This window comes from Triturus cristatus, chromosome 11 (assembly GCF_964204655.1).
Source record: "Triturus cristatus chromosome 11, aTriCri1.1, whole genome shotgun sequence".
Lineage (NCBI taxonomy): Eukaryota > Metazoa > Chordata > Amphibia > Caudata > Salamandridae > Triturus > Triturus cristatus.
In genome coordinates, this window is record NC_140594.1 from 372,597,145 (window position 1) to 372,620,621 (window position 23,477).

At 48.3% G+C, this 23,477-nt stretch overlaps 1 protein-coding gene across 1 annotated transcript in view; it reads right to left on the reverse strand.

The window, feature by feature from the left end:
• The window catches only part of SNRNP200 (small nuclear ribonucleoprotein U5 subunit 200), a 468,968-nt gene that overhangs the window by 52,778 nt on the left and 392,713 nt on the right, over positions 1-23,477 (reverse strand). Inside the window, exons 36-37 of the mRNA XM_085634342.1 lie at positions 11,380-11,488; positions 5,344-5,533 (exon numbers count right to left, since the gene is read on the reverse strand). Of these exons, the coding sequence (XP_085490468.1) occupies positions 5,344-5,533; positions 11,380-11,488 (299 nt within the window). The remainder of the gene's footprint in view (positions 1-5,343; positions 5,534-11,379; positions 11,489-23,477) is intronic.

The window sequence follows — 23,477 nt, forward strand, 5'->3', positions numbered from 1 at the left end:
GTCGGAGGAGAGATGAATCCAGTGTCTGGAGAGGTATCCAGACCACTGGCCTCACCCAGTTCATCTGCCAAGTCCTGTGACAGTTGAGCCTGAACGGCCATAGGATCCTCGGATCCCTCCCATTCGCCCCCATCATCCGATTCCTGGTATACAGGAGGAAGGATCGGAGCCGGGCGATAGACAAAATGTGTCTCCAGCGGCGCCGAACGCGGCGTCCATCGACGCCGTAACGGCGCAGGGCCCGGAGCTGGGCTGAACTGGGGGTCGACGCCGAGCGGAGCCGGCATCGGAGGTGGTACCGGTGTCGACGCCGGCGGAGGAGGCGTGACGAGGTCGACCGGCGTCGGCGGGGACTCGGGAACGGGTCCCTCGGGCGCGTGCGGCGTCGAGGCCGGAGCCGTCGACGGCGCCGGGGCCGCCGGCAGGCAAGGTTGCCCAGTCGGGTCCGCGGGGCCCGAAGGCGCGCCAGCGGGCGTGGACGGCGGAGCCAGGTTCCTCATGGCCGAGAGGAAGGCACTGACTTCCGCCGGCGTCGCGTCAGTCCCAGGGACCGGTGGGTATGGGGACTTGCGCGGCGCCTGCAGCTCCGCCGGAGCCGCGGGGGTGGAACCACCCTGACCCTCGGCCGAGTCGCGCGACCGGCGAGGGGAGTCCGAAGAGCGGTGTCGCCTCTTGGACTTCTTGGAGTGCTTCGACTTACCCGAAGACTTGGATCCCGACGACCGATGAGGACGTCGGCTGCAGCTCCGCGACCGATCCTTGGACCTCCTCCTGGACCGGGATCGAGAGGGGCGCGGAGCCGAGTGGCGAATCTCGAGAAGCTTACGGGACCGCTCCCGTCTAGCCTTCGAGGTCAGGGCCTTGCAGTCCGAACACGACAACGCGTCGTGGTCGAGGCCCAAGCAGTAAAGGCACCGGCGGTGATGGTCCGTAACCGACATCAAGCGGCTACAGTCAGCACAGGCTTTAAAACCAGGCATCCTACCGGCACCGGAGTCGAGACAAGATCAAAAAGGATCGAAAAAGTTAGTCAAAAAGTGACTAAAGGGGTAGCTCTCCCGGATCTGCGCTTACTGGCGCGGAAAAACGAAGAACTGACGTCAGCGCGCGAGGGCGGCGTCTAAGTACTCAGACAACGTCATTCCGGCGCACGACGCCGACGACAGACGCGGAGCCGCAGACGACGCCTAGCGACGCTCAAGGGGTATTGCTGACGAAAAATCTTCCGGATCCAGTCTGACGCCTGGGGATATTCTAAGGTGAGGAATCTAACTAACGTGTTTCTTTCAGATCAGCGCTTTCGCTCCGCTGCTAATGGTGGCAGTGGGGGTTAACTGTGGGCGCTAAAGACGCTCCGTGTGTTCAGAACGACTTTGCGGTGCATGGTGAAGCGCCCATTGGTTCCATGGACCCCCGCTAAACAATCCCTAGAGAACCAGGAAAGGAGAACTCGGTTTTCCTACCCCAATACCTTCGCTTGCCTCTGCGCATGCACTGAGAACAAGCTCATTGATTCATAATAGAAGTGTCTTCTTCCCTGTTAGCGAGCGCTCGGCTGCTCTTGCAGGGAAGACGACCGTTAAGCCTTCGTGATACAGAGATACCCCGTTTGTCTTTCCCTGTTGGCGAGTAATTCTAGCTCTTGCAGGGAAAGAGAATAATTTGCCCTTTGAGAGGCCGGATGGCCTACGTACCTATTGTTTTCTGTGTATATGAGATAATTATGTCGTGCATGGAAGAAGCACAGGAGTGATTCCAGAAACAGAGAGCTGGATATATACATTGGTTGTACCCCTCATTACGAATACAAGCAAGACATTGTGATATCAAGTTTTATTTGATTATGACTTACAAAGTGATGTTCCCTGGATTGATCAGTTCTTCTCCAGACTCAGAGAAGAGGCTGACTGCATGATGTGCTGTTAAGGTCTATGAAATGTGAACAACTGGTTGTATGATTCATGCTAGCTCTTTTATATACGTATTCTCTAGCAGAGGGAGAGCGAGTGAGCAGGACTTCAGCTCTTCCTTCCCCCTGTTTCCAAGGAAAGAAAGGTTCCAATAGGTAGGTAGTCTACCAGGTAGTGGCACTCTTGTGAGAGGCTTATGTAGTAAGTACTTACCCTGATATTCTCTCTGCAGAAACCAAAACAGCATTTCGACCAGGTGTGTGGCACTGCCAGAATTAGCCGAAGAGATATTTCTTTCTTTTACAGGTAGGAGGCACGATTAAGCTAGGGCTCCTTTCTAAAGAAGGCCGGGGGGGACTAGAAGATTACACATAAACCTACTGTGTTCTAATAATTATCTGGTTGTCATTTCAGGTCTCCCTCCCTGCTGTCCCCTTGCTACCCTTCCCCCGCTTGACCACTCCATGGAGTCTGTGTTACCAAAATCAGACCGTGGTGGTGTCGAGAGGTGGACCATTATATGCAACGTGCGATCCTGAGGATTCCAGGCCACAACACCTGCCCTGGGGTGGGGTGGGTACACCCCCTATCCTGCCACTCTCCTGGGGGAGGGGGGCAGTGGCATAGTCCTGATTGGGCAGGGCTCCCCATCTTCAAGATGGCGAGAGCCCGGGGACGTGCTTCACCTCGCCTCCCCCACCTGAGGGGTGGGGTTGGCGAGGCTGGCACACACCCTGTCCTTCCTTGGGGTTTCCGGACAGTCTTCCCACCAGAGAGGGGGTTGAGAACCGGTAGGGGCCAGTTGCTGGGTACAGCAAGTGGCCTGGAGAAGCTCACAAAGGCGGAATGCCTTTGAAGCTTCCCCCTGCCCATCCTTGGGGAGGAGACCTAGCACCTCACCCAGGATGTGCATTGCTGCAGGCCCAGGATAGCAGATGGCTCTCTACCCAGGGGTCCAGCAACCTGTCTGCTATGTGGCAGCCTATGCAGCCCCTCAGACAAGACGTGGATTGTAGGTTAGGTTCAGGGGGCATCTCTAAGATGCCCTCTGTCGTGCATCTTACAGTAAATCCCACACTGGCATGAGTGTGGCTTTACTGTGCTGACAAGTTTGATACCAAACTTCTCAGTCTTCAGTGTAGCCATCATGGTGCTGTGGAGTTTGTGTTGACGACCTCCCAGCACCATATACTCTTAATGGCAACACTGCACTTACAGTTGCCAGGAATGGACCTGGGTACTGTAGGGGCACAGGGCTCATGCACCTGTGCCCACACCTCTGGCATAGGGCACCCAGCTAGAGGGGTGACTGAGGTATGCCAGGGCAGTGTGTGTTGTGGGCATGGCACACAGGGAGGTGTGCCATGTCGACTCTTTGTTTTGTTCTGCACCCAGACACTCAGCCTGCAAAGGCAGTGTGTGTTTGTCAGGGTACAGGGCCTCTAAGGGTGGCACAATACGTGCTGCTGCCCTTAGGGGCCTTCTGTGGTCACAAGGCCCTGGGCACCTAGGGTACCATTTACCAGGGGCTGACAGGTGACCAGGGATACCAATTGGGTTTTGGCTGTTAGGCAGTTTTTACGGAAGGAACACAGGCCTTGGGCACCTGATTGGCAGGAGCCCGGGGCACAACAAGGAAAAGTGCATCAGTTATCAGGCAAAAAAGGGGGGGGGGGGGGGGGGGTTTACTGCAACAGAAACCCACTTTCTTACAAGAACTCCTTAAGTTGGGCTGGGGTCGCTCCCAGACCATAAAGAAAGGGAAATGATGAGCCGACCCAGGCATACGCTCCACAGATCGAGGCCTCGAACGCAGAGACTCCTCTGTCATGTTAGGTGACGGACGGGCTGAAATCGAAGAACGCTCCGACTTGTTGTGTTTTTGTGGTGCTTCTTACTTGACCCCTTCAAGGACTTTGAATGGGAGGATGAAGACTTGGAGTCCCTGAAGCGGTGCTCGGACCTTTCTCTCGACTCGGAACGGCAGCGGGAGACCTCCACAGAGAGCTGAGGCGCCGGACGCTGGGCCGCAGATAGCTTTAGGGACGGCTCCCTCAGAGCTTTGGGGGCCATGGCCCGGCAGTCAGAGCATGACTTCAGGTTGTGGTCGCACTCCAGGCACCAAAGACACACGAGGAGGAGATCCATGACCGACATAGCACAGTTACAGGCGCCGCACGGCTTGAATCTGATGACTTTTTGGACATGATGGAGCCTACACAACAATGAAAAAAGGTCAGCAAAAGTGTCGAAAAAATCTGTCTAAAAATGACAGGGGTAGCCCTCTTCAATGGTTCTGCACTGTCTAGCGCAGAAATAAAAGAACCAACGTCAGCATGCCGAGGTGAAGCCTATAAAGGCGACATGGATGTCATGATGATGGAGAGGACGCCACGCAGAGTCGACCGACGCCACCTACTGGTGTGCAGGGGCACTGCTCAAGAAAAATCTTCCGGATCCAGTGTGATGCCTGCCAAGTTCAAAGGTAAGGAATCTGTGGCTACATGTCTATCAGATGTACAACATGCACACACAGCATTAAATAGTGTCTGGAATTCGCTTCTGGTGTGTTGCTTGAACCTCATATGGGTCAGATAGGCAGCGTCTTCCAGAGGTGGCTATGTCCTAAGACCAACAGATCATGCCACCCATCAGCTGGGAGAGGGGAAGTGGTCATCCCAAGCCCTTGTCAGAATCTTGAACCGGTAAGGAGCAGAGAGTAACATGAAGCTCTTGATCCACTCATTAAAACAAATTGTTCAAAGACAGCAGCATATCCCAAGTGATGAGGCTGCAACCTCCACAAAGACTGGCCCAACCATGATAAGGCATTCATGTGTTATTACAAGCTAGCACATCCAGTCTATCATAGCTGAGCCCCATCCCCTCCTTTAGCAGATACCACACTATAGCAGGCAAAAGTTAGACTGAGAGGCCATAAAGACTTAGCCCTGACTTGTTAGCTGCATTTCAAAGACACCTTTCAAAAGACAACCCACTTGCAATCTAATAACAAATACACATAGGAGGGGAATTTATGACAGATCTAAAACCTTGGCCAACTCCCCTAGCCTTCACTCACTAACCCACAAACAGTTTAGAAATATTTATAACAAGGTTGTCCCCTGGCCACCTGCTTCTGATAAATGGATGGGAAGGAAATCTACCTCTCCTCTTTCCATCCATTTCTCACTCTTAGTCAGGTGACGTCTCTAAACACAATGCAGTCTCAACTAGCAAACTAGGTGAGAGACATTGTTAACACTCATGCATCCCAAACACCCACAAAGAGAGAGAGAGAATAAAAAGAGGGAAATCTCAAAGTGGGAGTATATTAAAGTTTTGGGGACTTACTGATGTGACAGACAGGGCACTATGTGACAATATGTATGCTTTACAGGTACAATGAGTAACACTGGCATCGAGTCCTCACCCTGCAAGTTGTAGTAGTTTGGGTTCTGCGTCATGCGCCTATACAGGAAAGTCCAGGTAAGATAGTCCACCGCATCCTGCTTATTCTCAATGGTTTTGGTTACAATCTCAGCATTAAAATGGTCATGCATCGTGTGATCAAGATGTGATTCCACAGGAAGAGGCTCATAGAGGAACTTTTTGAAGAAATCCTGTAGGATAACAAGGGAGAAATTAAAGTTCAATTAACACAGAGTAAACAGGTTGTGCATGAGGCTTTCAAGCAGTCTCAGAAATCCCTGACACCATTCAATAAGAGTAGGCTGTGTACAAAGACATAAGATCTCTCATAGTGTTCATACACACCATACAATATTGGCAGGTGCTGCAGAGAGCATTCAATGCAACTATGGGCACCAGCCAAACTCAACTATATAAGCACGCTGTGGAGAAGACCTCTGCACAACCCCAGCACTAACCCAAACATTTGATGAAAAGATGACTACACAGAGCTTGCTCTGATGTCATATCCAACCTGTAAAGAGTATCATAGCTTGTTACTTGTAGTAAATAAATCTTGAATTTACAGCAGTTTATAACAAGCATTTGCAATGCAATAGGTTTCGCATTTACGAGAGTCTGAGCTATTGACATTGCAAATAGCAATGCCTTTTATGTTTGTTTTTGTTTTTAAAACAACTAAAAGGCATTGTCATTTACAATGCCAATAGCTTAAATGCAAGACCTATTGCATTGCAAATGCTTTTTGTTTGTATGCCAATAACGTGGTTATCATGGCATGGACAGCCGTGAGACCCCAGCCATTATTGAATAAGTTTATTGCTTTTATGACCGGTTTGTGTCTCAGAGTTAATTTTACAAAATCCTACATTATGGTAGTCAACTCAAAAACTTTCAAGGTGGGATACAATATGTTGGCTAAAGTCCCTGTTTTCTCATACCTCAGGGTGCTGTTCGATGTGAACAATAATTGGAAGCCCCGGACTGAGGGGAGGAAGTGTGATTTTGTTAAGGCCACAGGGGCAGTGGCTAGTTTTACCCAGAGATTAGGTTCCAGGCCCCCAGCACTTTAATCAAGATTTACAATGACAATGTGTCTCAAAGGCTTGATATGGCAGTGAGGTTGTAGAATGTTTGTTGCAGGTCTCCAAAAGTACACTGTCTTTCTCTGTCCATGATGAGCTTGGAATAAAATACATAGGAGACATTATTGCTCTTAAACCATTTCTATGCTGGATTTGGATTAAAATCTGGACGGGGAGGGAGCTCAGCTGAATAGGCACATCTTTTCTGGTTCTCTTGGCCATGTGCATAAAATTCCTTGTTTTGCCTATATAAAGGCAGCTTTTACCAGCCTGGGCAGGGAGGATATATTTTATAACCCCTACCCCTGTGACCCTGTGAGTTGAAAAGGGTGAGGGACCATCTCGTAGAACGCCTGATCTTACAAAGAGAACAGACAGAACTTGTGAAAGCTATGGTGCGGGGGCATATGCTCTTTAAAATAGTTCAGGCTATGGAGCCATATTTATCCATTGTTATGAATGAGAGGGGTAGATTTATTCTCGTCAGATTCAGGGTTAACCTGCTGCATCGTCTTCTGGCTTCCCCCAGTGGATGGAGCCAACTGGGCAACTTGGACCCCTGCGGCTGCGACAATATGTCTCCGCAGGACACCCTGCATTTTGTGCTGTTTTTCAAGTATGTGAACTGTTAGTTATCTCATTACTGAAACCCTTGAATTTCAAGCAAGCTCCTCCGGCTCTTATATTTATGCAGCTTTTATCTTTTACCTGCTGTTTTTATCATTTATAGGGTTTCATTGATCTGGTGTGTATATTATCTTATCCTTTTGATATGTATGTATTATGTTGTTATGCTTTTTTATGGGTATACAAAATAAAGATTTATGATGGTGATGATGAAATAGCACCACATGTTGTGCTGGGTTGTGGCAAACACTCGGCAAAGATTAACTGGTCACCTTTCATTTGCTGATTCCCGAATACAGGTGTTTAACTGTTGGGAATGTTGTAAGGTTACTGTCAATGTAGCCATCAAGTTTGGCGTTTCTTCCAGGCGGTGGTCTCCAGACTAAATGTTCTTATGGTGTTGTTGTGTTGTGTTTATTCCTAGTAGTTAGAAGAGTATTTTCTTAGACAGAGTCATCTGAAATACTCTTCTCTTTCTTCAAGCCCAGTTCCATCAAAATGTTGACTGGCCAGACTGAGTCCTGCACTGAATATGCTACTTACCAGTATGCATCTGTTCTTGGCATGTAGGGCTGCTGACATTCATATCTGTGCATAGATCGCCGCCTAGTGTTGGGTCCGGATGATTGCACATTGTTGTCCTGGAAGAGTCTTCGAAGTATCACGAGATAGGTGGCTCCTCCCCTGGACTACAGTACGCATGGGCATCCTCTCCATCCTTAGATTGTTTTTTTCCGCCATTGGGTTCGGATGTGCTTATCTTAGCTCAAGCTGCTGCCATCAGTGTGTTCAGACAAATAGGGTGGGTGTCCTATGTATTCTTTTCTAGGTTTGCATTTTTTCACCTTTATTGTGGTTTGCGTGTTGTCTTGCTGCACAACATCTTTCCTAGGTGTCATTCCAGTTGGTATTGGTGTGTATATTGGGTGTTCAACTGGATTCATTTTTGTTTCTTTGAGAATTTAGGGTGTTAAAATATCGTCTTTGTAGCAATGCGCTTTTGTTGCAGATGAGGTTCTGTGTGTGGCTACAGTACAAGTTTTTGGGTTCAGATGTGTTGATGTGTTGCTTGGATTTGTCTGGTGTCTCCACATCAGTAGATAGGGTCACCTGAGGTCCCAGCATTGTGAGATGAATATTCATAGTTGCATGGAAAGTAGATGTGAAGAATTTACATCAAATAATCTACTCCAATTACCAGAATGCATTTGGACATAACAACTTAAGTATTGAAGCGTGCAGTTGTGATGCAATAGGTGACCAATAAATATACAACTTTAAGGTTCACAGGCCAATGGGAACCCAGAGAAAGAGATTGGACTTTAAGAATGTCGCATATTTCTGAACAGAATACTTGCCTGAAGTGACACAATATATTTTCCTAACACGGTTTCAATTAATGACAGTCACAGGCAAATCTGTCTTTTACCCCCAAATGTTAGTTTTTAATTAAAATTGGGAAGCAGCCCTCCTTTTTCTCCTTTGTCCTGTCCCCCCACCCATCGTACTGCCCCCCCCCCCATTTGTGTGGTTGGGGTGCACCTCATGTCTCCTATAATGGTCTCAAACCACTGTTGCACCTTGCTAGATCCTACCATTGTACTCCATAACCCCCAGGGGTCCTCTCTTAGTCCCACTATGTTCAACATCTATATGAGGCCCCTTGCGGAGGTGGTGGCCCCCTGGGGGATCCACACTGTCATGTACGCTGACGACACCCAGTTGGTGGTGTCCCTCAGTCAGCAAGATAGAGTGAAAACAAATTTAACCGCCTGTCTTGAGAAGGTCTTTGTTTGGATGGAGTTGTCCTTTCTCAAATTGAACCGCGCCAAGACAGAAATTATAATCCTGGGCCATGCGTCCCCCGCAAATTTAGATCTCATGTGGCCCAGCTGTCTTGGCCCCCCTCCTGTTCCCAAGACACAGATTAAGAGTCTGGGCGTATGGTTTGATTGTAACCTCAATTTTACAGTACAAGCACGTAAAGTTGCTGCCAATTGTTATGGTCTTCTTAGATTGATTAGGAAGATTCTTCCTCTTCATCCGTTTGAAGCCAGGCGTACGCTGGTCCAAGCTCTTGTTTTATCACGGCAGGACTATGCAAATGCAGTTTACTTGGGCGCACCGCAAGGAACCACAAAGATCCTAGAGACTGTTCAGAACTGTGCGGCCCGCCTCTTAATGAATGTCCCGAAGCGCAGTTCTGCTAAGTTAGCACTTAGTCGGCTGCATTGGCTCCCTGTTCTGGAGAGAATCAGGTTTAAGGCAATGTGTATTATCCATAAGTCTCTTGGTGGTAATGGCCCTCCTATAATTCAGTCCATGGTGCAATTATATTGCACCAATAGAACTCTTAAATCTAATAATAAACAACTTCTTGTAGTCCCCCTGATTAAGCGGTCACGGACTGGAGGTCGTCGGTTTGCATATAATGCCGCCAAGTTCTGGAACCAGCTTCCAGACCATATTCGTCTTGAGCATGATTATCTCGGATTCAGGAGGCAGCTGAAGATCTTTCTCTTCCCGTGAGCAGTGGCGAGTGATAGGATGTCACAGAAAGCGCTGGGATGCCTTCGGGTAGCCATGCGCTATACAAGTCTGTATTCATTCATTCATTCTCCCATGATTCCTCTTTCTTTCTTATTAATTGATAATTCAAACTAATGACTGCGCTCCAGTGCTATTAGCTGGCAGATTACTTGGGGTTGTACATTGAGAGATGAGAAGATAGGAAACCTGCTTCTAAATCTTTACTATGCAATGTGACTTACTCCTGCACATTCCGGAGTACATTGCATCTCCTCAAGGGTTCCTTTTTAGCTGGACCGACCATGACTGGTGCATTAATCTCTGTTCAGCTATCAACATTTACTGAGTTGTCTCTGAGTGGCCAGACACAGACCGTCAGCTCGGTCGGATTAACTCTGGCCATTCGCCTACGTTCAAGAGGATGAAAGGAGTACCAGGCCTCTCCTGCCCAATCTTGATTCGCTTACTCCTCTGAATATCTGTGGTCGGGCTTCTAGCCCCGGCATCTTGAGTTGTTTAAAGCGAACCACGAACCCTGAAGTCAGTAGTCTGTAGTGGAGAGAAGCTCTCTGAACTCATTGGGATGCAAATGTATACGCAAGTACAGAAGGTTCCTATTGTGAATCACTCCACAGAGTTCCTGCCAAGAACTATAAAAAAACAGGTGACTTCTTGGCACGATTTTCAAAACGCTGGGGAATTAACTAAACAAGCTAAGCTAATGAGAACGCCGAGAGGTACTTCAGAAGTAACAGAAATGCAAACTTTTTTCAGCTGAGTACGCTAACTCAAAACTTCACATCTCGAGTGACAGCCTATAGAAAACGTCAGAATAGGCAAAAAGACATGGCAGGAACAAGGTACCGCTCTGAGGAGACAGCTGAAACGAGTTTACATTTCTTACAGCGAGTGTGTGAAATTGTACGCTAACTCAAAACTTCACATCTCGAGTGACAAAACGCAGCATACCTCAGCATGCGGGAAGGGCGCAGCTTATAGGAAACGTCACAACAGGCAAAAAGACATGGCAGGAACAAGGTACCGCTCTGAGGAGACAGCTCAAACGCGTTTACATTTCTTACAGCGAGTGTGTGAAATGCAGGTGGGGCGGGAGGGAGCCTGAGATTATAATCCCCATAGTGAAGCAAACTAAAGAAGCTGGTCCCCAGGCAGGGGTGGGGAGGTCATGCGAGGATTAGATACTAGTTTCATTCACGTGCTAGCTACAGCGCAGCTGAAACGCGTTTATAAAGCAAGCTTCAAACACGCGGCTGCCTTTGGAAAGCCGAGTGACAACAAAAAAAGTGCGTAGCGGCTATTTAAGACCCACTGTGTCCCGCCGCTAGTAAAAGATGCAATCCTGGTGGGCGGGGCGAAAAGGAGACAGGGTGGTAACCAGGAGGGACTAAAAAACCCTCCTGGACAATCAGAACACCCAGTTTTGCATAATTGGTGACACAAAACGACGCTCACCAATGCAAAACACAGGCGGAGCTGGGACACAGCTTTTTGGAATCGTATTGATTCCAAGAAGCCCCCGTAGGACGAGCAGCGCATGCACTGCTGAAGTCACAAGACCTAAAAAGAAAATGATACCAATAGTTCCACTTGATTAATATTCAGGCCTCCAATAACTGCAGTGTATTACTAATTCAAATTGTTCTAATCCCACTAACTTCCACACCTGACGGAGGTGATATGAGGGAAAGCGGGGTGGCGAGGTTGAGAGAAAGGTGAGGGGATATGAAATAACCTGGATTGCTTATGCTGGCCCATCTGCTGAGTCTCAATCTCACCTTTTTGGAGCCCTGGCACATGATGACACATCGCCCCTCGTCATCCTCAAGAGGTCGATTAGCATGCCCCACCATCTGCAGCACATCATAGATTGGATAATCCACATATCTGGAGTGAGAGAAATAAAGTAAGGAGATTGGAGAAAGGCTGACTTGGGCAGGGTAAGATACTTTATTTGAAACAGATTCGAAGAGAAAATGAAAAATCAATGAGACTTCTTTCTCGTTTAGATAGAAACCCTACAAAATTTCGAAAATGCCACTTTTTAGATTGAACCCTAATGGTTAATGGCAAACGTGCATTGGCACTAATTGAAATTACCAGCCAAGATTCTGCTTGCTGCCGTGGGCAGGAATTAATTAGGGCATTACAGGGTTTCAAATAGGGATTTAAAATCAAATATCTACACTGCAAGAAAAACTCAGTAAGCTATGGTAGAGTTTCAACAAGTCACAATGGAACCAATGCAGTTAAACCACAATCTCTAACAACTAGTGTAAGCTTGATGAAGGAGTTTAACGATAGCCGTCCAGCTTTCTGAAAGCGTCTAAACCGTTCAGCAGTATCCTGTATCTTTTCCAAACACACACACACGGTCTTATTAACAGATTTTAGATTTTTTTTTTTGCTCTGTTTATGTTGTGGTTTACTTCTACACTACTGTTGCATAGGGAGATTTATTTTAGTATGAGGGCTGTGTTCAAATCTATTCTGGCAGGGATCAGTTTGGCACCCATGCTCAGCATTACAGATGCAGGACCAACAACTGACTCATGTACACAAACCACAGTTGTGTTAGTGGCAGCATAAAGAAAATACCATCAAACGTATTAGACAGACAGCCTTTTTAATGAACAGAAAACACCACCACTATAAGCAAAGTTTATAATAGAGGTATTTTAAGTTTTTGTGATGCTAAAGCATTGAAAATGCTTAAGGCAAACTATTGTTCAAAGTTCTATTTTAGTATTTTTATGAAGGCAAAAACTGTGCAATTTAACATGAACAAAAAAAGGAACATGCTACTTACCCAGTATTGAATATGCTACTTACCAGTATGCATCTGTTCTTGGCATGTAGGGCTGCTGACATTCATATCTGTGCATAGATCGCCGCCTAGTGTTGGGTCCGGATGTTTGCACGTTGTTGTCCTGGAAGAGTCTTCGAAGTATCCTGAGATAGGTGACTCCTCCCATGGACCACAGTGCGCATGGGCATCCTCTCCATCCTCAGATTGTTTTTCGCCATTGTGGCAGTGATGGAGTAGATACAGAAAGTGATGACCATGCTATACAGTAATTCTGAGAGCTGCAGCTGCTACAGGCGCCGGGGAGGAGGGTGGGCGATATGAATGTCAGCAGCCCTACATGCCAAGAACAGATGCATACTGGTAAGTAGCATATTCAGTTCGAGGCATGTGGGCTGCTGAATTCATATCTGTGCATAGAATACATAGCAGTACCTCCCATTAGCGGCGGCTACCAGTGCCAGCTGCAGCGGTCTGAAAAAGAGTTTTGAGAACAGCCTGTCCTACAGCTGCCTGCTGTTTTGATTGTACATCTACACAATAGTGTTTGGTAAATGTATGTGTAGTGGACCAGGTGGCTGCTCTACATATATCATGCAAAGGAATGTTTCCCAGGAAAGCCATGGAGGCCCCTAACTTACGTGTTGAGTGGGCTCGTGGGGGAATCGTTAATGTGCGTTTAGCTTTTTGATAGCAAAATTGAATACATTTAACGATCCATCTGGCTATACCTGCTTTGGAGATGGCGTTACCTTTGTGGTGTGGGGCAAAGGCAACGAAAAGTTGTTTTGTTTTCCTAAAGACTTTAGTCCTGTCTATATAGTACATGAGGGCTCTCTTTACATCCAGTGTATGGAGTGCTCTTTCTGCGACAGTTTGTGGGTTTTGAAAGAAAACAGGCAGTTCAATGGTTTGATTCATGTGGAACTGCGATATCACCTTGGGCATGAATTTGGGGTTGGTACGTAGTACGACCCTGTTGGCGTGAACCTGTATGAATGGCTCTTGAACGGTTAGTGCCTGGAGTTCACTAACTCTCCTCAAAGAAGTGATTGCTACTAGGAAAGCTACTTTCCAGGTGAGGAATTGAATCTCGCATGAGTGTAGAGGTTCAAAGGGTGGACCCATCAGGCGTGTGAGGACCAAGTTGAGGTTCCACATTGGAGCTGGTGGGTGGCTTGGAGGAATTACTCGTTTGAGTCCTTCCAAGAATGCTTTGATGGCAGGCACTCTGAATAAAGAGAGGTGCTGCCTGTTCTGGAGATAGGCTGATATTGCGGTCAAATGGACACGTATTGAGGTGTATGCCAGATTGCATCGGTATAGGTGTAAGAGGTAACAAATTATGTTTTGGATGGATGCGTCTAGCGGGTTAATGTCATTGTTATTGCAATAAATGACGAACCTTTTCCATTTGGCTGCATAGCAAGCTCTGGTAGTGGGTCTTCTAGCTTCCTTAATGATGTCCATACAGTCAGGTGGCAGGTTTAGGTAGCCAAACTCTAGGACTTCAGGAGCCAGATTGCCAGGTTCAGCTGTTGCGGATCTGGGTGCTGAATCTCTCCATGGTTCTGCGTCAAATGCGCGGGTTTGATCCGCAGCCTTTGATGCGGCACCACGGAAAGTTCGAGAAAGGTGGTGTACCATGGTTGGCGTGCCCATGTTGGAGCAACCAGGACGAGTGTCAGTGAGTGTTGTCTGAGTTTGCGTGCCACCAGCGGTATCAATGGTGCTGGGGGAAAAGCGTACGCAAATCTGCCGGACCAGTTCATCCATATCGCATTGCCCTGCGACTGCGGATGTGGGAACCTGGCGGCAAAGCTTTGGCATTTTGCGTTTTCGCTTGTGGCGAATAGGTCTATCTCTGGATGACCCCACTGTTGGAAGTACGGTTGGAGTACTGACGGATGTAGCTCCCACTCGTGCATCTGGTGGCTGTGTCTGCTGAGCAGATCCGCCATCTGGTTGTCCTTGCCGGGGAGGTGTTCCGCCATGAGGAATATGTTCCTCTGAATGGCCCACTTCCACATGCTCTGAGCCAGATGAGACAACTGTGGGGAGTGTGTTCCTCCCTGCTTCTGTATATAGTACATGGCAGTCATGTTGTCCGTCCGGATCAACACGACTTTGTTGCACAAGTGTACTTTGAATGCTTTCATTGCCAGGAAGATTGCCATCAGTTCTAGAAGGTTGATGTGCATCTTCTTTTGCTGTATTGTCCATAGTCCCTGCACTGTGTAATTGAGTACATGAGCTCCCCATCCCTGGAGAGACGCGTCCGCTGTCAGTATTATTTGTGGAACAGGCTCTTGGAACGGTCGGCCCTTGCAAAGGTTTTGTGGATTCCACCAATGCAGAGAGTTGTATGCCCGACCGCTCACCAACACTAGGTCTTTTAGTTGCCCTTGAGCCTGATTCCATTGACGTGCTAAGCACTCCTGAAGCGGGCGCATATGTAGTCTTGCGTGTGGGACTATGAAAATGCAGGAGGCCATCATGCCTATCAGCTGCATGAACACTCGCGCGGGAAGGGAGTGTTGGGGTTTGAACTTGGAAATCAGCATTTGCATGCTGTTGATCCTCACTAAATTTGGCTGAGCTGTGGCTGCCAGAGTGTCTATGGTCGCACCTAGGTACTGTTGTACGTGTGCGGGTTGGAGATGTGATTTCGGGTAATTTAGTCAGAACCCCAGACTGTGTAGAAGGTGAATGGTGCGGGACATGTGGCTGGCACATTGCTGGGCTGACTTTGCCTGAACAAGCCAGTCGTCCAGGGAAGGGCTAGACGTGAATTTGTTGCCTCCGTAGATGTGCAGCTACAGTAGCTAGGCACTTTGTGAAAACTCTGGGTGCTGTTGTCACGCCGAAGGGAAGAACCTTGAATTGGTAGTGCTGCCCTTGAATAGTGAACCTGAGATATTTTCTGTGTGAGGGGTGAATGGGTATGTGGAAATACGCATCTTTGAGGTCTAGCGTGGCCAGGAAGTCTCCCTGTTTGAGCAGCGGGAGGACTTGTTGTAGGGTGAGCATGTGGAAATGCTCTGAGAGAATGTAGCGGTTGAGGGGTCTCAGGTCTAGTATAGGCCTGAGTGACCCGTCCTTTTTTGGTATTCAGAAGTACAGGGAGTACACCCCCGTACCTTGCTCGTGGACGGGCACGACCTCTATTGCGCCTTTTTTCAGCATACTTAGCACTTCCTGCTGTAATAGCGCTAAGTGCTCTGAGGACATAGGACGGTGTTTTGGTGGTATGGTGGGTGGAGTGGAGGTTAATTCTAGGCAGTAACCGTGTTTGATAATATCTTTGACCCACCTGTCCGTGGTGATGGAGTTCCACGTGGACAGGAACCTTTGTAGCCTTCCCCCGACAGGTGTTATGTGGTCGGGAGGAAGGGAGAGGGCGTCACTGTTTGTTCTTGGGGGAGGACCTGGTATTGCCGTATCCGCGTCCTCTACCCTTTGTGCTGGAGCCACGATATCCACCCCGGGTGTTTTTATCGTAAGTACTTTGTGTGTTGCCCTTGATGAAGGATTGCTGTGACCCCTGTCCTCTACCTGCTCCTCTATTTCCGGGGCGACGAAAGGAGCCACTCCGAAAGGACTGTGTTTGGAGAGCCCCCATGGACTTTGCAGTGTCTGTGTCCTTTTTTATTTTTTCTAGGGTGGTGTCGACCTCTGGTCCGAACAAGTAGTCGGGGTTGACCGGCTGATTGAGGATGTTATTTTGAACCTCAGGTTTGAATCCGGAGATTCGTAACCAGGCGTGTCGTCGTAACATGACGCTGGTATTTATTGCTCTAGCAGCTGTATCTGCGGCATCCAGTGCATACTTAATGGATGCGTTCGTGAGGAGTTGTCCCTCCCTGATGAGGATCTCTGCTCCCTCTTTGTATTGGTCAGGGAGATGTTGGAGTAGGGTTTCTAATGTGTCATAGTGGGCACGATCGCAGCGAGCTAGGAGCGCCTGGGTATTGGCAATACGCCATATATTAGCTGCCTGGGCTGCAACCCGTTTGCCGGAGGTCTCTAGCACCTTGGACTCCTTGTCCGGGGGAGGAGCTTCGCCAGTAGTCTGTGAGTGCGCCCTTTTGCGAGCATTAGCGACTACGATGGAATCTAGAGGCAACTGGCCTCTAATGTACGTAGGGTCCCCAGGCGCCGACCTATATTTTTTGTCGATCCTGGGGTTTATTACTCTTGCCCTAGTGGGTTCTTTGAAAATGTCCTTTGCTGGTTTAAGGACACCTTTAAGCATGGGTAGAGTTTTGATATTCCTTTCTGAGGATGCGAAAGTATTCATTAGAAAATCGTCCTCGATTGTGTCAGAGTGGAGTTGCACACCATGATTGGCCGCAGCACGTTCAATGAGGGCGTTGAATGCGGCAGTGTCCTCTGTGGGAGACGTTTTCGCGCCATATAGCTGCGTCTCCTGTGTATCCATAGGCGCACCCGGGTCTACAGGGTCCTCCCAAGCCTGGTCAGGGTCCTGTTGGCCTTCAGGGTCCATCTCTCTGGGGTAGGGGACATCGTCACCCATGTAGTCCTCCAAAGCATCGGTTTCGGAGGGTGTCGGAGAGAAGGGCTGTGAATCTAGGTAAGAGGTATGGAGACGTTCGTAAAGAACTGGTTCCGAATCCGCTGGCAGCTTTTTCTTTAGCGGGATCCGGTAGGAGTCCAAAGGCTGCTCGGAAGATATTCTCCGCTTGTGGAGCATAAGTCTGCCGGTGTCGGCATCGATGATGTGGGACGGTGACGTCTCCGTAGGAGAGCGTTCGGCAGGTGTGATCCTAGTTTGGGCGACACGTGTCCTGATTTCAAACAGTTTGGGTGCCGTGGATGGTGGCAGTCCAAAAGTGATGTTGGGTATTGCTGGAGAAGCTTTTTGAGCTTTTTTCGGCTCGGAGCCCGACGTGTCCTGGAGGGCTGCCTTTTCTTTGATGCGTTGCAAGGACGCTGCAACTTGTCGAACCTGTAACGCCGACGGTTCTTTGGCGCCGAGCGGTTCTGCAGAGGCAGGCGTGGACTTCTTCGGGGCCACGGGGTCATCGAGTCGAGGAGAGGTAGTAGCTGTCGACGACGTCGATGATTGGGCCTTCGGTGCTGCTTTCGAAGCGATGTGCGACGCAGCGGCCATTTTGACCTTCGTGGCCGGAGCCGATTGTTTCGGTGCCGGGGGCCGAGGCGGCTTGGCGGTACCGATGGCCTTTTTCCGTGCGTCGGCGCCGACGTCGGCTGCTGCGAGTTCGGCACCGAAGTCCCGTTTGGTGAGGTCGGTGCCGACGGGTTTGGCTGGCGTCGAAGGTGTAGAGGGCTTCGATCCGACCAGTGGTAGTTTCACTTTCGGTTTCTGTGGAACCGATACGACTTTTGGTTTCGGTTTCGAGGAAGGGAAACCAGTCATTTTGGGCACTAATGGCTGTCGCTGAATGTCCGAGGCCGGGCCAGATGGCGGGGCCGAAGAACTGCGGGATAGGTCTTGGGTAAGGCCCGAAGGCGATCCCTCGACCGGAGCCATTGACTGACGCACTGGGATATCCTCCGTCTGTACGGGTAGGCCTTGCTCGTCACCGGAGCTACTTTCTTCGGCCCCTAAGGCCTCATCGTAGTCTCCTACCTCGGTGTCGGCTTCTTCCCTGTGAAAGAGTTGTTCTTCGATGTCTTCCGATCCGGAATCGTGTTCGGAAGCGGGGCTGGAGGGTCGGTTCTCCACGCCTTCCACATCTTCGTCCTCGGCGCTGAAGATGTTGGTCGGGCCGGTGCCGCTTGCTGCGCTTCAAGTCTCGCTGCTCATCGATTCCGGAGAGTCTTTTTGGATCGGAATCGGGCACAGGCCATACATGTGGATTCGTCGTGATCCGGTGAAAGGCATTTGTTGCACACCGGGTGGACGTCGACATGGGGATATTTCGCATTGCAAACAGGACACCGCTTGAATGGTGTCCTCGATTCCATCGTCGATGTAGGGTCGATGGTCGGATACGATGCGAAAAAGTTGTTGTTGAAGTCAATAAACTAACAAGTAACTGTCGATACCGATCGGGAACAGTACCGACGCGAACTAAAGGCCTTTTGGCCTGAAAAAAAGGTTTTTCCTAACTTGAGTCAAGATAAGCACATCCGAACCCAATGGCGGAAAAAAACAATCTGAGGATGGAGAGGATGCCCATGCGCACTGTGGTCCAGGGGAGGAGTCACCTATCTCAGGATACTTCGAAGACTCTTCCAGGACAACAACGTGCAAACATCCGGACCCAACACTAGGCGGCGATCTATGCACAGATATGAATTCAGCAGCCCACATGCCTCGAACGCATATGTTCTTGGCATGTAGAGTTGTAGATGCACATGCTTTGCATAGCTAGCCATCTAGTGTTGGGTCCGGATGTTTGCACTTTGTTTTTGTTCGAAGAAGTATTTTCCCGTAATGATGTAGGTGACGCCTCCTTTCGGTGATAGTGCACATGGGCTCCATTGTTAGATTGTTTGCAGCAGAGGGTGATAATGGAGCTAGTAAGAGATGTTCATGTATGAATGTATGTATGTATCTAAGTAAGATATTACTGCACCGGGTATAGGTACCTGGGGAGGCAGTTGGGCGCATGTGAATCTATAGCTCTACATGCCAAGAACAGATGCATATTGGGTAAGTAGCATTTTCCGTTCGAGGCATGTGAGCTGAAAATCACATGCTTTGCATTGACTATACAGCAGTTATCTTCCAAAGCGGTGGTTAACCTGTAGCTGTTGCTGTCGTCTGAAATAGTGTACGTAAAACTGCTTGGCCCACACTAGCTTGCTGTCTTGCTAATACATCTACACAATAGTGTTTTGTGAATGTGTGAGTTGTAGGCCAAGTTGCAGCTTTGCGGATATCATCTATTGGTATATTTACTAAGAATGCCATAAAAGAGCCTAGGCTGCCTGTAGAGTGCAGTCTAGGGGGAATTGTTAGTGTTTGTTTTGCTTTTGCATAGCATGTCTGAATGCACTTCACTATCCACCTTGCAATGACTGATTTTGATATAGGATTGCATTTATGTGGTGGAGCAAAAGCGACAAATAGTTGTTTTGTGTTGCGGAAAGGTATGGTCCTTTCTACATAGTATAGGAGTGCACTTTTCACATCTAAAGTGTGCAAAGCACGTTCTGCCACAGAATCTGGTTGAGGGAAGAACACAGGAAACTCAACAGATTGGTTGATATGAAAGGCAGAAATGATCTTTGGTAGGAATTTAGGGTTAGTCCGAAGAACCACTTTATTTCGGTGTAATTGTAAAAATGGTTCTTCTATGGTTAGTGCCTGAAGCTCACCCACTCTCCTCAGTGATGTGATAGCTATGAGGAAAGCTACCTTCCAAGTGAGAAATTGCAGTTCACATGTATGCAATGGCTCAAAGGGTGGACCCATTAGTCTGGTGAGGACAATGTTGAGATTCCACACTAAAGCTTTTATGACAGGCACTCTAAAGAGAGAGACAGATGTTGTCTGTTCTGTAGGTATGCAGCTATTGCAGCAAGATGTAAGCGTATAGAAGAAGAGTACGCTAAGTTGGAACGCTGCAGGTGTAGTAGGTAGCAAGTATTTTTTTTACTGAAGTGTCCAGCGGATTGATTTGATTGTTATTGCAGTATATTACAAATCGCTTCCCCTTTGCTGTATAGCGTGCTCTTGTGGTAGGACGCCTAGCCTCTTTGATAATGTTCATGCAGTCTGGCGGAAGATTAAGGTAGCCAAACTCTAAGATTTCAGGAGCCAGATCACAAGGTTGAGATGACTGGGATCTGGATGTCTTATCTCTCCATGGCTCTGAGTGAGAAGATTGGAAGGGAGGTGTAATTTTTGATGAGGAACTACTGAGAGCTCCAACTGGGTTGTGAACCAGGGTTGTCGGGCCCATGTGGGAGCAACTAGGATCAGTGTCAGGGATGCCTGTGTGAGCTTCCGAACCACTCATGGAATGAGTGGGAGAGGTAGAAAAGCGTAGGCAAATATCCCTGACTAATTCATCCATATTGCATTGCCCTTGGACAATGGGTGTGGAAGTCTGGATGCGAAGCTTGGGCATTTTGCGTTTAGGTTTGTGGCAAACAGATCTATGTCCAGAAAACCCCACATTTGAAAGAATGGGAGGTGAACTTGAGGGTGGAGTTTCCATTCATGGATTTGTGGTCTTTGACGACTGAGCAGATCTGCAATCCGATTGTTTACTCCTGTAGGGTGTTCTGCAAGGAGATACCTTTTGTGGCGTGTGGCCCATCTCCAGATGGTCTGTGCTAGTTGTGACAACTAGAGAGAGTGTGTGTCCCCTTGTTTTTGTATGTAGTACATTGCTGTCCTGTTGTCTGTACCGATCAGGATAGATTTGCATACTAGATTAACTTGAAAAGCTTTGAGCGCTAGAAAAATCGCTAGCAGCTCTAGATGATTAATGTGAAACTGCTTTTGCTGCAGAGTCCACATGCCCTGAATTGTATGCGTCTGGAGATGAGCTTCACAACCAGTGAGCGATACGTCTGCTGTTAGCACTATCTGTGGAACCGGGTTGATGAAGGGCCGCCCTTTTGAAAGGTTTTGTGTATCCCACCACTGCAGAGAGCGATGGGTGCAGCCGTCCACCAACACTAGATCTGATAACGGACCCTGAGCCTGGTTCCACTGACGTGCTAAGCACTCCTGAAGGGGACGAATGTGAAGTCTTGTGTAAGGGACTATTAGGATGCAAGACGCCATCATCCCTAGTAACTGCATGAACACTTGAACTGGCAAAGAGTGTTAATGCTGAAACTGACCGAGCAGAGTCTGCATGTTGCAGAATCTGGCCAGATTGGGGTAGGCCAAAGCTTTTTGTGTATTTATTGTGGCTGCCAGGTATGCCTGTGTGTTGGATGGCTGAAGATGGAACTTGGACAGGTTTACTGTGAATCTAAGATTGTGAAGCAACTGCACTGTTTTGTGAGTGTGACGTAGTCAGCTTTCTTGCGAGCTGGCTTTTATGAGCCAATCGTCCAAATATGGGAAAACGTGAATGTGCGGTCTTCGAAGATGAGCTGCGACTACTGCCAGACACTTGGTGAAAACTCTGGGTGCTGTAGTTACTCTGAATGGGAGCACTTTGAACTGATAGTGATGTCCTGCTACTACGAACCTGATGTACCTGCGGTGAGCAGATGTATTGGGATATCGAAATAGGCGACCTTTAAGTCCCGAGTGGACAGAAAGTCGCCTTGTTGAAGGAGTGGGAGCACTTGCTCGAGTGTGACCATGTGAAAGTGGTCCGACTGAATGTATAGATTTAGTTCTGGGAGGTCTAGTATAGGCCTGAGAGAGCCGTCCTTCTTGGGAATCAAGAAGTATAGGGAGTATACCCCGGCCCCTTGATATTTTAATGCAACTGGTTCTATAGCCCCTTTCTCTAACAGAGAGAGAACTTCTAACTTTAGAAGGGTAAGATGTTCCTGTGACATTGTGCGTGATTTTGGAGGAATGTTTGGGGGGGGTGTCTGTAAGTTCCAGGCAGTAACCATACTGGATAATTTGTAAAACTCATTTGTCTGAGGTGATTGTGTTCCAGACAGCGAGAAATTGGGAGAGACGTCCCCTGACAGAAGTGGAATGATCGGGGGTAGCGGAAGGAAGTCACTGCTTGTTGGTTGCGGGGGAGGAGCGTGTGGAGTTGCCTCTGCCTCTTCCCTTACCATTGTTTCCTCTAAAATCTCCTCTGAAATAACCTCTTGATGAGGGCGATTGGTTGTTGCCCTTGTAAGAGGAGGAGGGATTTTCTATGGAAATATTTTTGGAGCCACCCCTGTAAAAGGAGCACCGATAGGAACCCCTATTCTCAGTTAACTGCAAAGCCCCCATGGACTTTGCGACCTCAGTGTCTTTCTTCATCTTTTCCAGCGAGGTGTCAACTGCTGAACCAAAGAGGTGTTCCTTGTCAAATGGCTGGTTGAGAATGGATGCCTGTACCTCAGATTTGGACCCTGAAACTCTCAACCATGCATGTCTGCGTAGCAGTACGCTGGTGATTATTGCACGCACTGCTGTCTGCTGCATCTAGTGCGCACTTGATGGAGGTATTGGTGAGAAGTTTGCCCTCCTGGATAATATCATTTGCATTAGATTTATGCTCATCTGGCAGAAATTGCATAGGTTTTTCTAACTCATCATAATGAGCCCTATCATATCTGGTCAACAAAGCCTAAGCATTGGCAATGCGCCAGTGATCAGCTGCTTGCGAGGCTACCCTTTTGCCAGAGGCATCAATTAACTTGGACTTCTTGTCAGGAGGAGGGGCCTCATCTGTAGTCTGTGAGTTAGCTCTCTTGCAAGCATTAGAAACCACAAGAGAGTCTAAGGGCAGCTGACCCTTGCTGTAGGACAGGTCAGTAGGTGCTGGTTTATATTTCTTTTCAACCCTGTGCGTAATGATTATGTTTTTTTTTTTTTTTATTTTTTTTATTGGTGTAAGAATTTTATTGCACTTTTTTTTTATCACATACAAAACATACCGAAAATCACCTATAGTGCGCTCGCCTACAACCGCAACGGGCCGGCGTCATGCAATCACAGTTTTCTGCAACAGTGCTAGTTGTACACAGCCCATCAGCCGACATCCAGCGGACCGGCGGCGTGTTATCAGATAGTATCCAGTTGTGTGTCAGTGCTATGCTCACTGCCTGATACATCAATAATCTTACGTTTTAAAGTTTGATGATAATGATTCTTGATCTTTGAAAACCTCATCTGCATGTTTAAGCATCCCCTTAAGCATTGGCAGTGTATGTGTTTTGTTCTACCCCATGGTAATGAGCAGCCCTGTTAAAAAGCTCAATGTAGCCTATATTGTGGTCAGGTGGTGAGGGCCTGGACTGGTATAAGTCAGGGTCAGTATCTGTGTGTGGGTCAGCTTCCTGGGACTGCTACAGGAAATTGTATCAGCTTCATTCAGTGTCAATCCTCCCATGGGTCAACATTTTGTGGCCTATCCCCATCCCCTTCATAGTGTGGGCCAGGTGATAGTGGTGGTGGTGAATTAGTGGGTGTGATAAGTAATTGAGGATTCGTGG